Here is a 14287-nt window from a genome sequence, read left to right as displayed (position 1 = left end):
TGTATAGCTTTTTTCATTATCATTGTATCCCGACACAGACAGTGATTAATCTTACATTGTATCTGAGCTAGTTTTAAAAAATCAAAACATTCCTCACTACCTTGAATTTGAGCAAATAAGTACCAAGTGTCTGTGATCTTTATATATATATTTTTTAAATTTTGTATATGACAGGGCTTAAACAAGAATGGGAGCCTATGAAAAAAGTAAAACGTAAATTTAATTTACCATCGCTTTGTGAAACAATGAACATAAGCTCTATAGAGCTTTTGAGCGACCTATTTAAGAACAGTTAAAACCAATTATATCTTACCTCCAGCAAACTGGTGGTACCCATTTACAGCTGGGTCGACGGAGGCAATCGTGATAAAGTGCCTTGTCCAAGGATCGACACACCGCAATGGAAGTGGCCAGAAATCGAATCTGGGGCCGTCACCTCCGTAGGAAAGCGTCTTAGCCCTTTCGATCAATGCGTCCACTCAAAAAAATCAATAAATAAAAGAATCAAATAAAAAGAAAACATAGCAATGCTTGAAATCTGAGGTACAAATATTCATGACATATTTTTATTTAAGTATTTTTTTAAATAATTTGAAGTAATATAAATTTAGAAAAGTGTTTAGTTGCTTTGATTTTAGTTCTGATCATTCTTCCCCCCCCCCCCCCACCCTTTTCTTCAGTAGTATGAAGGACCCCATTGGAATTAAGTCGCGGGACTGTATGGGCTAACCTAGCTCTACATGTCAAATCTTCTCTGTTTTGTATGGAAAGCTGATTATTTTAAATATACTGATCAAAAGAACATTTGATATTCACTGTTGTTTTTAAGAGGATTTTATTTTTCTGTGATTGTATATTACAAGTCTTATTTATTTATCAATGTAGAGTAATATATATTTTCTATTATTGAAATGTTTGTGTTGTATATATTACTACAAAATGGACATGTTTGCCAAATAAATGAGCTAAACTTTACTATATCATACCATGCCTGTCGCTACGTTTACATTTACCGAACACCGGCAATTAGATACACCCAACTGTAGTGTCTGTCACGATTAGTAGAAATTACAGCAGGAAAAAAAAAGAAAATGCCGACGCTAGAAGACAAAGCGATTTGGGACGACGGAGAGGTTCTGTTCCTTCTTACTTTTGTTCTTTTCTTATTTTAAAATGTGTATTCTGACGTGTTGAATTAAAACAATTCTTGAAATGTATTTGTTATGTTTCCTCTATGATGCTGAATCATGCTTGCAAAAATGAAGTGGGTGGGGTAAGGTACCGGGGCCAACAAATATTCAATTGGTTGAATGGATTTCAGCCTTGTCAATTGCAGGGTGTGTTCTAGGAGCTTACATCAGTTTTAAATGGTTTATCTTGTTAAACTTTTAGGAGTCACTAGGAGAGGAGGTGTTGCGAATGTCAAATGATGAAATTGTTAGCAGAACACGACTACTTGATAATGAAATAAAGGTACGTATAATCTTTTTTTCACTATTTAAAGGTAATTTTGATCTAAACTGTTTTTATTTTGCCAAGGCTTATACATGACGCTTGCTCATTGTAGAATTTGTGGTGATGCTATCCAGACTTTCAAAATTGTTATTATATTACAGATAAAGCAGCCATGTCCCTACTTCGTTATTTACACAGCATTTGTGTCCCTTAGAACAGGCTGGTAACATTGCCAGATCGGGCTTATGACACAAAATGTAATATTTCTTGAAAAATAATGAAGATATTTCTTTCAAACTTGGTCCATTTATTAAAAGCCTGCATAGCAAATGATACAAATCAGAATAAAAATAACTTGGTTGCCTTCAGGTTTGGTAGAATTATTTCCCCTTTTCAGATTTTTATGACGCATAATCTTTGAAGTCCAAAAAAAATATGTTCTAATGCTAAGTTTAAAACAAAAAAGGGTTCAATGGCTTTCTAATGCTCTAAATTATTGCGCTGGTAAATGAATGCATACATTTTACTCTGCTTTCACTTACAACATTATTGAGAAATGTTAGTTTTAAAAACATTGCTCATACATCTGCACTAGAAACAAAGTATTTACCCTAAATACATAGAATAAAGGTATTGGCGCATAAGTTTGGAGCAATAGAAAGCCATTGAACCTTTTCTGTTTTAAACATTGCATTAAAACATATTTTTTTGGACTTCAAAAAATATGTATCATAAAATACCGAAAAAGGGAAGAAATTCTAACAAAACTGAAGGCAACAAAGTTATTTCTACCTTGATAAGCATCGTATGTTATGCTAAATAAATGGACCAAATTTGAAAGAAATATCTTCATTATTTTTCAAGAAATATTACTTGTTGTGTCATAAGCCCGATCGGGCAATGTTACCAGCCTGTAGAAAATAAGATGTGTCTAGCAGTCATGGCGAAATACCGTCAGACAGTCAGACCTGTCCCACAAAAAATGGAAAGGTCACTGTCTGACAAAAAATAGAAATGCCTGACATGGAGCCAGGGGTCCAATTTAGCAACATTTTCTACTAGCTAAAAGTAGCTAGTGCCCCTTTTGTTCACTAGCTAAAATGAAAAGATACTAGCTAATGTTAAACAATAATATTTAATTACTTTATTAATATTTTACTGGCCAAAACCTACTGATTAATCTCTGTAAGTAGCCAGTCACACAAAAAAAATCTATTAGCTTAATGCCAGCTGCAATCATCCATTATATCAGAGTTTTGTTGAACAATGAAATATCATTTATAAACATAAATGATAACATTCCTTTCACGCAGAAAAATGTATAGATGCAGAACCAACTTTATTAAAGCTTTGAAGACATTTGCTTGGTATATTATTGACTAGCTGAAATTAGCTAGTACATTCCAAGCCCACTAGCTATTCTCAAATTCCACTAGCATTTAGCTTGTATGCTTGTCTAAATTTGAACCCTGGGAGCTAGTCTTATCTAATCTAGTGCTGTCTGCCTGAAATCCACCCAAAAATGCCAGCAACAATACACTCTCTATTTTAACATTACATGAATTGACATCTTTGCTAAAAACATATGTTGATGTTGCAGATAATGAAGTCTGAAATAATGAGAATTTCGCATGAACTACAAGCACAGAAGGAAAAAATCAAAGAGAACACAGAGAAAATTAAAGTGAACAAAACACTACCATACTTGGTGTCAAATGTGATTGAGGTAAGAAAATATTAATGTGTGACTAGGGAGTTTTTTTGTTTGAATCTAATTTGCCAAGACTTCCATTGAGAGGATAGGTTTTTGTTTACTGAGACCTTTGTCCTAACAAGTCAGGGCTGGTGGTCCTTTTAAAAAGAAGTTGTGCACCTGAGACTTTAATTTGAGATTTCACCTAGCCAGACCAGAGTTATGGCCCTTGACTTAGTCATAAATACATGTATAAAAGGGCAAAAAATCTTGAAAAATTATTTCACCTAGAGTCATGAAACTATGAACAGTGACAGGAAGTGTATGTGTTGGGGAGGGGGTTCCTATGGACAAATATGTAGTTTCTATTGCAAAGTTCAGATCACATGGGACTCATGAAGAAGAAAATAATTAGTCTATGAAAGTTTTAAATTCCTTACAGTTACATTTTTGTTGAGCCCGCTTGCAGATGCAAAGACATAGTTGTCAGAATGTCAGTTCGGCCTGTCAGTGCGTGCGAACATCCGTACAGATTTGTTTGTCCAGACCATGACTTTGACATGCATGGAGTAATCTTGTTTATATTTGGCATGAATGTTAGCCTCAATGAGACGGAGTGTCTTGCACAAACCCCAAGTTCCTATCTCAAAGGTCAAGGTCACAGTTGGAGGTCAAAGGTAATATCAGATCTTGTCCGGCCCATAACTTCGACATGCATTGAGGAATCTTGTTTATACTTGGCATTAATGTTAACTTCAGTGAGTGACTATCTCAAAGGTCAAGGTCACAGTTATGGGTCAAAGGGCGGGCTTGACATGTTGCCCTTGGGCATCTTGTTTATATGAATGTGTAATGAAGTACAATGTAGTATGAATTTTTGTTTCAAATACTTGAATGAGAAACTGTTGAATGAGCAATTGTTTGTATATATCAGCTGTTAGACATGGATCCTCAAGACCAAGGTGAGGAAGATGGTGCCAATATAGATCTAGATGCACAAAGAAAGGGCAAATGTGCTGTCATTAAAACCTCTACCAGACAGGTATGTACCATTAACTCTCAAGAAAAAAAACCATAGAGAATACTAACAGTTACTTTTAAGGTCTAATACTCAATTTTTGCATTCCAAATACCAGTTCATGCTTAGGAAATTGCTGTACAGTCAACGCTGTATTGAGCAGCAAGGTATGAGAGTAGCACAGTCTGTCTGCTAAAGGCAAGTGGCTGTTGGCTGTACATCTGTATCTTGGAATTACAGATTTGACAAGTATTTTTAACTGAAGAGATGTGTTACACTGTTAGGGCTTTGGTTTTAGTACTGGTATTTACTAAAGATTGTGTGTGAAGATTTTGGTTACTAATAGACATCTAACTCGATATATATGTGTGAAAAGTATGATGGTGTTTGTAAATTGTGAAGAATAGTAGTGTGCTTTCATGAAAATGATTTGGTGAAGAATATACTGGTGTAATGCATGGCATAATTTGTTTTATATTGTGTAGATACAATATATAATATTATTTTCAGACATACTTCTTACCTGTGATAGGATTGGTGGATGCTGAAAAGCTGTCTCCTGGTGACCTTGTGGTATGTATTGCATCAGTAGTTATAGATGTCTGTGCAACAGACACAGAATTTAAATATATCATTCATATATCGTGTAATATAGTACTGAGTATAAGTGTTGGGAATCAGTCAGAATTTCCATGTTGATTAATCGGTACAAAATCTGCCTGATCATTGTTTAATCTTGATCAAAATCATGCGTATCAATTTTGGCAAAAAAATGTATGAAAAAGCTGAAATATTTTTTATTCTTTGGTGGTCTGGTCAGAATTCTTGTACTTTTGAACACAATGCCCAGCAATTTTAAAAAGCATTGTTTTATTCATCTACTTTTAAATTAATCTTATCAGGAGTATGGAACTCAAAAGTCACAAAATGAAATTTAAAGTTTCTCTTTTTTTGTGCAGGGTGTAAATAAAGACTCTTACCTGATACTGGAGACATTGCCAGCAGAGTATGACTCTAGAGTGAAGGCCATGGAGGTTGATGAACGTCCTACAGAACAGTACAGTGATATTGGAGGTCTGGATAAACAAATTCAAGAGGTAACTTTTTAGTGGAGAACATTTAGGGATGTCCTTGATAAAAAGATATTGGTTTATTGTACTCGGCGATATATGACCATTTTGTGTCGATTTGCCGTAAAACCCAACTCACTCACCCTATTGGTTATTTGTCAGAGTAACAGTGATATTCAGTTCTTGTGTATAAAAGTCTGTGACCACATCTTATTCAGAAAGTCATACATTTATTTGTCCAAGAAATGGCTTTTTTTTCTTTCTCATTTTGATGGAGCTTTTAGTCAATATACAAGTGGAAATATTTGGTCTCCACAAAGTGAAATGCCAAGCCATCTGTTCCATAAAATTTAATACTAAGTCAGTTACCAGCAAGCTGGATAAAGATTAAGCAGCAAAATGATAGATATAAGTGATGAATTCTGCAATATTTTTAAAGAAAATCTCTTTAAATCCCATGAGGGGCCGCCTTGGCTGAGTGGTTAAGGGCACTGGCTTCAAGTCACTTGCCCCTCACTGATGTAGGTTCAAGCCTCAATTGGGGCATTGAATTCTTCTTGTGAGGAAACCATCCAGCTTGCTTACGGAAGGTCAGTGGTTCTATCCAAGGGCCCGCTTGTGATGAAATATTGCAAGGAGGGCCACCAGGGGTCTTCCTTCGCCATCAAAGCTGGAAAGTTGCCATATGACCTATAATAGTGTCGGTGTGATGTTAAACCCAACAAAATAAAAGAAAAATTAAATCACTTGCAGAAGAGTCATTCTAGGTAAGTCTTAGTGGTAACAGCAACATTTCATTTTTTAGAAAAGCTGGGAACTCTTGGTCATTGTTTAGCTACCATGAAACAGTATGTCACTGCTTGATTCAACAAGATTTAATACTTGATATTTGAAAACAGCACTCAGTTTTGAACCAGCATAGTTTTATTGCAGATTTCTGTCTGCACAAAATGCTGGAAATATTGGGACAGTCTTATGTGAAGAATCTTTATGATTATTGTGAATTCATTTGTTGGTGGGCATAAAATTTCTTGGTTTTTGACCACTATTTTGTTGGCTCATGAATCATCTTTGAAAGACAAAATGAGTGAGACTTTTGAAAATTCAACCATGAAATCCAAGAAAATCAGTCCTTTATGAATGATAATGACTTCACACAGTACTTTTACTCGGATATCTGTATTTTGTAGCTAATTGAAGCTGTTGTTTTACCAATGACACACAAGGAGAGGTTTGAAGCTCTTGGTATTCAGCCACCTAAGGGTGTATTGTTGTATGGACCACCGGGGACTGGCAAAACACTGTTGGCTAGGGCTTGCGCTGCACAGACCAAATCCACTTTCTTGAAGGTTAGTATGCACTTTCTTTTACTTCATAGGAACTTTGCAGTAGTATATCACTGTCATGTTGTTGTTTTTAAGTTATCTCCCTTTATCATCATACCTAAAATATGCTGGATGCTGGCTTGGGTGGGTATAAGTTCACCTTTCTTGTAAAATTATTTCCATGAACTGTCATTAAATATATAAAATGATTTGATAAATAGTACTGTCAGAAATCTAGGAAGCAGTAATTCATTGTAGTTGATACATTTGTAAAAACATATTGGGCATCTCAAGCTCTGGAACAAATTTTGAACTTCAAAGGTTCATTTATATAATTGGTTTTACTGTTTGTAGCTTGCAGGTCCCCAGTTGGTTCAGATGTTCATTGGAGATGGGGCAAAACTTGTGAGAGATGCATTTGCATTGGCGAAAGAGAAAGCACCTGCTATTATATTTATTGATGAATTAGATGCTATAGGTAAGAACTTTATATCAAATTATTTCTTGTACATGATACAATGTTTTTCTTCAAGAATTATCTGAAGTGTGTTCAAATGTGAGAAATGTGTTAGTTTATGACTGGGTTGTTCTTTAGGTAAATTAATGTGAGGAAATTCGTGACTTATTGGTTAAAGATGTCATAGAAAATGTACTGAGATATGTATCAAGTAGAAGTATTGAATTTTAGGTAACTTTCGGAAAATTTAAGTGGTTATGGTATAGAGAACAAGTAAAATTTTTAAACAAGGGTAATTTTCAAAAACTATTACTGAAATATTTCATTTGAGGATGTCTTCCTTTTGCCAGATTGTGAATCTTTTGATTCTTTTTTAGCTTGACTATTTGAAGAATAGGGGAGCTATCCTACTCGCGCCGGCGTTAGTGTGAGCGTCACACAAATGTTCAAGTTGGCGTACCACCCCAAATATTTCCAAAGTCCATTGAGATATTGCTTTCATATTTTGCATACTTGTTTACCATCATGACCCCAGTCTGTAAACAGGAGCAGACAACTCTATCAAGCATTTTGACTGAATAATGGTTCATTTTCGACTTAAAATAAATGTTGAAGTTTGCGTACCACCCCAAATATTTTCAAAGTTCATTGAGATATTGCTTTCATATTTTGCATACTTGTTTACCATCATGACCCCAGTCTGTAAAAAGGAGGAGGCAACTCTATCAAGCATTTTGACTGAATTATGGCCTTCTCCACTTAGAATATGCTTATTGTAATGTTAAAAGTTTTACTCATAGCTTATATTATACTATCAAGCACTGAAAATAGTCGAGCGCGCTGTCAACTGACAGCTCTTGTTTATTTAATAGTTTATTCATTGGTACATGTAGATCAGTGGAGATATTGAATTAAAAACTTTTTTATAGGTACAAAAAGATTTGACAGTGAGAAAGCCGGTGACCGTGAAGTACAGAGAACTATGTTAGAGTTACTTAACCAGATGGATGGTTTCCAGCCCAGTTCAATGATCAAGGTACTGTAACAGTAAATGCTTACAGACATTTATATTTCTTGATGCTTTTAGACTGCTGAAAATGAGGCCACTAAGTAATGTATAAATGTGGTTCTTTTTCTGTATGAAGGTGCAGATTTGAATGTCCAACTCAAGGGCAACTGTTTAATAGTTGTAAGAATGCAGGATGTTTCCATCTGCAGTTACAACTAGTGATAGAATGTATGCCATATTCAACAGATAACTTAATTCAGGCCTCCTAGTGAAACCTTTAAAACCTTTAAAAACCTTTAATTTCAGAGCAAACCTTTAAAACCTTTAAATCTTCTGAAAAAACCTTTAAAACGGCCAAATAGCCTGTAATTTTCACTCAAAACCTATATTTTTGTTCAGACTGCTTGCCGTGCCAGTTTAAAGCAAGTAATGGTTATACTACTGTATTTCTTCCCCCCTTTTAAGTTGTTATTAGGATACTGTTTGTGTATCTTTCATCTTGAGTTTTTCAGAATGCTGTTGTGTTCACCAGACCACATATACATGTAGTAAATACCTATATATATTATGTGTTTTCAACGAGAATTCCGACAAAAATAGCCTTTATTTACTCTTTATTTTTTAATATTTTACACTAAAAGGCCTTTATTTCCATAGATTGGAGCCTTTATAAAAACCTTTATTTTTGATCAGGCCTGCTAGGAGGCCTGTTAATTAAATGGTAATGAAATAAGACAAAATGACTTTTTAAACTCAAATTATAGCACTAATTTCTATTGTAGCATGGTCCTTTATTGTGTGAGTATGGTCTAAATCCAACAAAACAAACAGATATACAGTTGAATATTGTTACCTCGATATCCGTAAGCTAGATACTCCGGTTAGCACGATGTGTTTAGGTGGTCCCAATTTTTCATCTGTATATTTTAATGGTATTATTTATCATTACCTCGATATTATTAGCCCGATATTTTGTTTAGCTTGATTGGATTTTTCAGTCCTGTCAATATATCTGTACTATTTTTACACCTGGTTTCGTCGATATCACAGCTTGTCAAAAGTATCAATTTAATTGTAAGGTGCGAAAATCAACCTATTGTCCTGCAATGTATTAATTATAATCAGGTTAGTTTATGTGTTTCTTTTGTTTGTTACTTAGTTTATATCAAATTTAAATGTCAGCAAGTTTGCATTTAATTCCCAATAATTAGTCTAAAACAGCATGCAAGCAGGAAAGCTGTTTTCTAATATACGGTAACAATTAATTTGGTCGAAATATTTTTTCTATTTGACGGAGTAAAAATCTGCCATCTTTTATTGAGTAAAATATGTGTATTAAACTGGCATGGGATCTAATGACAATATAGATGTCCTACACAGATACATAATGTAGTCCTTGTTAGACGATATCATTACGTTGAACTTTGGATATGCAATTTTTGCAGTCCCTTGAATATCGAGGTAACAGTATTTGCCTGTATTTATTCTCTGTCTGTATTCCCAGCAGTGTGAATATACAATTACGATTGCCTTTGATTTTCAAGTTTTAGTCAGAGTCATATCATCATCCTGCTGCCAGCATTCCATTTACTTGTACTGTATTTGACTTTGAGCAATTAAATGGCAAAGTTCAGGCAAAAATATTGTGACTGTGAAGCAATTTAAAAAAAACTTATTTCCTTCAAAAAAAAATTATATCATTCTTTCTTTAAAAGATGGCCTCCGTGGCAGAGTGGTTAAGGTCGCTGACATCAAATCAATTGCCCCTCACTGATTTGGGTTCAAGCCTCTCTTGGGGATGCTTAACTCGTCCTTACAGAAGGCCAGGGGTTAACCCAGGTGCCCACCTGTGATGAAATATTATACAGAGAGGCACTTGGTGTCTTCCTCCACCATCAGTGATGGAAAGTTGCCTATTACCTATAAATTGTGTCGATGCGACATTAAACCCAACAAAAACACAAAAGGGTTTTACTGTTACTTAATGTTAGATACTAGTACAGTTTTTATTGCTACAGAAAATACAAATATCTTACATATCAGTAATATTTTCCACTTCTGTTTCTGTAATAGGTAATTGCAGCCACCAATAGAGTTGACATTTTGGATCCAGCTTTATTGAGGTCCGGTAGACTGGACAGAAAGATTGAATTCCCCAACCCGAATGAAGAGGCGAGAGCAAGAATCTTACAGATCCACTCTAGAAAGATGAATGTCAGCAAGGAAGTGAATTACGAGGAACTGGCTAGGTGTACAGATGATTTCAATGGAGCACAGCTTAAAGCTGTTTGTGTGGAAGCTGTAAGAAGCTTTTCTGTTTTTCACTATAAAACTGGCTTAACTAGATGTATAAAAATATTTGGTTTTAAAACGAATTAATTTATGTTCCTATTGAACAAAGAAGACTGAAACAGTACTGTGTAAGAATGCAATAAAGTCATTTTTGTACTTCAAAGTTACAATGTCATAGCGTCAAACCTTATTATAGCGAGCTGAAAAAGAAATGCACAGGACAAGAATTATTTGGTAGATGTTTTCAAGGATGTATAGTTATCCCTGATGTCATATTAATAATATTAAGGGTCAGTATAATTGAGGCTATACTACCTTGCTATTGACAGTTTTATTAGCTCGACTTTTTGAAGTCTGCATTCAGTTTGGTTAAGTTTTTGATAAAGTCAGATATCTCTGTTACTATCAAAGCTTCTGACTTGAAACTTAAAACAGTTATTTACTGTCAAAGTCTACACCAGGAGACATAATCCCCATAACACTGATATTAATTTTGACAGACTTATGCCCCTTTTTAACTTTTAATACAATATTTTGGTTAAAGTTTTTGAAAAAGTCACTGTTACAGTTACTATCAAAGTCTACACCAGGAGAAACAATGCTCATAACTTTGATTTGAATTTTGACAGAGATATGCCCCTTTTTAACTTGAAATTTTTTGGTAAAAGTTTTACATGTATAAAGTTTTTACTGGCAAAGCTCTAACTCGTAGTCGAGCACTGAGAAAAGCCAAGCATGCTGTCTCATGGACAGCTCTAATTACAAATTGAACATGTCAGTCAGTAATACAATCTTAGTTGTGGGAAAAGAAATTTTCCATGACCTGTACATGTGTGATTAGAAAGGAAGTAAAGATTTTTGTTTTTTTTTCAGCATACTGTGAAAATATTTCATTCTGTGGACCCCACTAATTCATCTGTTTCGATGGGACATGAATTAATTGATTTCAAATTTGAAAGATTTTTTTGGCAGTTATGAGCACATCATCAGACATTTTATATATGACAATTGACAAATTCTATGTGTATTTCAGGGTATGATAGCTTTACGACGTGGGGCCACCGAGCTACAGCACGAGGACTATATGGATGGTATTATTGAAGTCCAGGCAAAGAAGAAAGCAAATCTGCAATATTATGCATAAATCTCAAACCCTTTCAGTCGCAACTTGATAAGAAGAGGACATTCAATATTAATACTGAATATGAACAGATCTGCACCTGGAATTGTATTTTGGCAGCTTTTTGCCACACTTACTGTTATAAAATATACCACATCAATGTTATAACATACTTATTATCATTGAATGTTAGTCTTCATTGTAAGTTATATTTATTCTGCAGTTTGAGACGAAATGAACATTCAAATCTTGTTTACTCACAGAACAGAATTTAAAAAGCAAAATGTACATTTAGTAAATACGAGAACCTTTCATAGTTAATTGGTGCAATTTTACATGTACATGTAAAGAAAAGGACTACTGGACTTGCAAAAATTGTAAATTTCTTATTTAAAGTGCTACATACATATGGCATGAAAACAAAAAGTTTCCTTTTTCATTGTTGGAGATATTTTTGTATGCACTAAAGTAAAAAATAAAAAGTAATGCATTTGTTGATTTCATCTGAGCTGGCAATCGTAAGTTTGCTCTGCATTCATGTATAAATTCCTCATTTGCATTTATTCCAGCCAGACATTCTCTACAAACTTGTAGCTGAAGTAAAACAAGAGGACCATGATGGTCCTGAATCGCTCACCTATCCCCACATGACCCAGTGTTGAACTGAGTATGACGTCGTTATTTCTATTATTTGACATAGTGACCTAGTTTTTGAGCACATGTGACCTAGATATCATCAAAATAAAAAATTCTGACCAATTTTCATGAAGATCCATTGAAAAGTATGACCTCTAGAGAGGTCACAAGGTTTTTCTATTATTTGACCTAATGACCTAGTTTTTGAAGGCATGTGACCCACTTTTTAACTTGACCTAGATATCATCAAGATGAACATTCTCACCAAATTTCATGAAGATCTCATGAAAAATATGGCCACTAGAGAGGTCACAAGGTTTTTCTATTTTTCGACCTACTGACCTAGTTTTTGACCGCACATGACCCAGTTTCGAACTTGACCGAGATATCATCAAGCTGAAAACTCTCACCAATTTTCATGAAGATCCTTGAGAAATATGGCCTCTAGAGAGGTCACAAGGTTTTTCTATTTTTAGACCTACTGACCTAGTTTATGAAGGCACGTGACCCATTTTTGAACTTGACCTAGACATCATCAAGGTGAACATTCTCACCAATTTTCATGAAGATCTCGTGAAAAATATGACCTCTAGAGAGGTCACAAGGTTTTTCTATTTTTAGACCTACTGACCTAGTTTTTGACCACATTTGACCCAGTTTCGAACTTGATCTAGATATCATCAAGATGAACATTCTGATCAATTTTCATGAAGATCTCTTGAAAAATATGGCCTCTAGAGAGGTCACAAGGTTTTTCTATTTTGAGATATACTGACCTAGTTATTGACCGCACTTGATCCAGTTTCGAACATGACCTAGATATCATCAAGATGAACATTCTGACTAATTTTCATAAAGATCCCATGAAAAATATGGCCTCTAGAGAGGTCACAAAGTTTTTCTATTTTCAGACCTACTGACCTATTTTTTGACTGCACGTGACCCAGTTTCGAACTTGCCCTAGATATCATCAAGGTGATCATTCTGACCAATTTTCATAAAGATCCATTGAGAAATATGGCCTCTAGCGAGGCCACAAGGTTTTTCTATTTTTAGACCTACTGACCTAGTTTTTGACCGCATGGGACCCAGTTTCGAACTTGACCTAGATATCATCAAGGTGAACATTCTGACCAATTTTCATGAAGATCCATTGAGAACTATGGCCTCTAGAGAGGTCACAAGGTTTTTCTATTTTTAGACCTACTGACCCAGTTTTTGATCCTAAGTGACCCAGTTTCGAACTTGACCTAGATATCATCAAGTTGAACATTCTGACCAATTTTCATGAAGATCTTGTGAAATATATGGCCCCTAGAGAGGTCACAAGGTTTTTCTATTTTTAGACCTACTGACCTAGTTTTAGATGGCACGTGACCCACTTTCGAACTTGACCTAGACATCATCAAGGTGAACATTCTCACCAATTTTCATGAAGATCTCGTGAAAAATATGACCTCTAGAGAGGTCACAAGGTTTTTCTATTTTTAGACCTACTGACCTAGTTTTTGACCACATTTGACCCAGTTTCGAACTTGATCTAGATATCATCAAGATGAACATTCTGATCAATTTTCATGAAGATCTCTTGAAAAATATGGCCTCTAGAGAGGTCACAAGGTTTTTCTATTTTGAGATCTACTGACCTAGTTATTGACCGCACTTGATCCAGTTTCGAACATGACCTAGATATCATCAAGATGAACATTCTGACTAATTTTCATAAAGATCCCATGAAAAATATGGCCTCTAGAGAGGTCACAAAGTTTTTCTATTTTCAGACCTACTGACCTATTTTTTGACTGCACGTGACCCAGTTTCGAACTTGCCCTAGATATCATCAAGGTGAACATTCTGACCAATTTTCATAAAGATCCATTGAGAAATATGGCCTCTAGCGAGGTCACAAGGTTTTTCTATTTTTAGACCTACTGACCTAGTTTTTGACCGCATGTGACCCAGTTTCGAACTTGACCTAGATATCATCAAGGTGAACATTCTGACCAATTTTCATGAAGATCCATTGAGAACTATGGCCTCTAGAGAGGTCACAAGGTTTTTCTATTTTTAGACCTACTGACCCAGTTTTTGATCCTAAGTGACCCAGTTTCGAACTTGACCTAGATATCATTAAGGTGAACATTCTGACCAATTTTCATGAAGATCTCTTGAAAAATATGGCCTCTAGAAAGGTCACAAGGTTTTTCTATTT

At 35.0% G+C, this 14287-nt stretch overlaps 1 protein-coding gene across 1 annotated transcript; it reads left to right on the top strand.

Annotated features, from left to right (window-relative positions):
- The first annotated feature begins 1002 nt into the window (after positions 1–1002).
- Positions 1003–11925, top strand: LOC123566610 (26S proteasome regulatory subunit 6A-B). Its single transcript, XM_045360880.2, has 11 exons — positions 1003–1133; positions 1393–1473; positions 3056–3181; positions 4083–4190; positions 4677–4739; positions 5126–5263; positions 6427–6585; positions 6916–7039; positions 7948–8054; positions 10101–10328; positions 11353–11925. The coding sequence occupies exons 1-11, from the start codon at positions 1092–1094 to the stop codon at positions 11461–11463; spliced, it is 1287 nt and encodes a 428-aa protein (XP_045216815.1). The 5' UTR covers positions 1003–1091; the 3' UTR covers positions 11464–11925.
- The last annotated feature ends 2362 nt before the right edge of the window (positions 11926–14287 follow it).

Source organism: Mercenaria mercenaria, chromosome 8 (genome assembly GCF_021730395.1).
Source record: "Mercenaria mercenaria strain notata chromosome 8, MADL_Memer_1, whole genome shotgun sequence".
Classification (NCBI taxonomy): Eukaryota; Metazoa; Mollusca; class Bivalvia; order Venerida; family Veneridae; genus Mercenaria; species Mercenaria mercenaria.
Note: the sequence above shows the minus strand (reverse complement) of the source record. Positions and strands in the feature narration are given on the sequence as shown.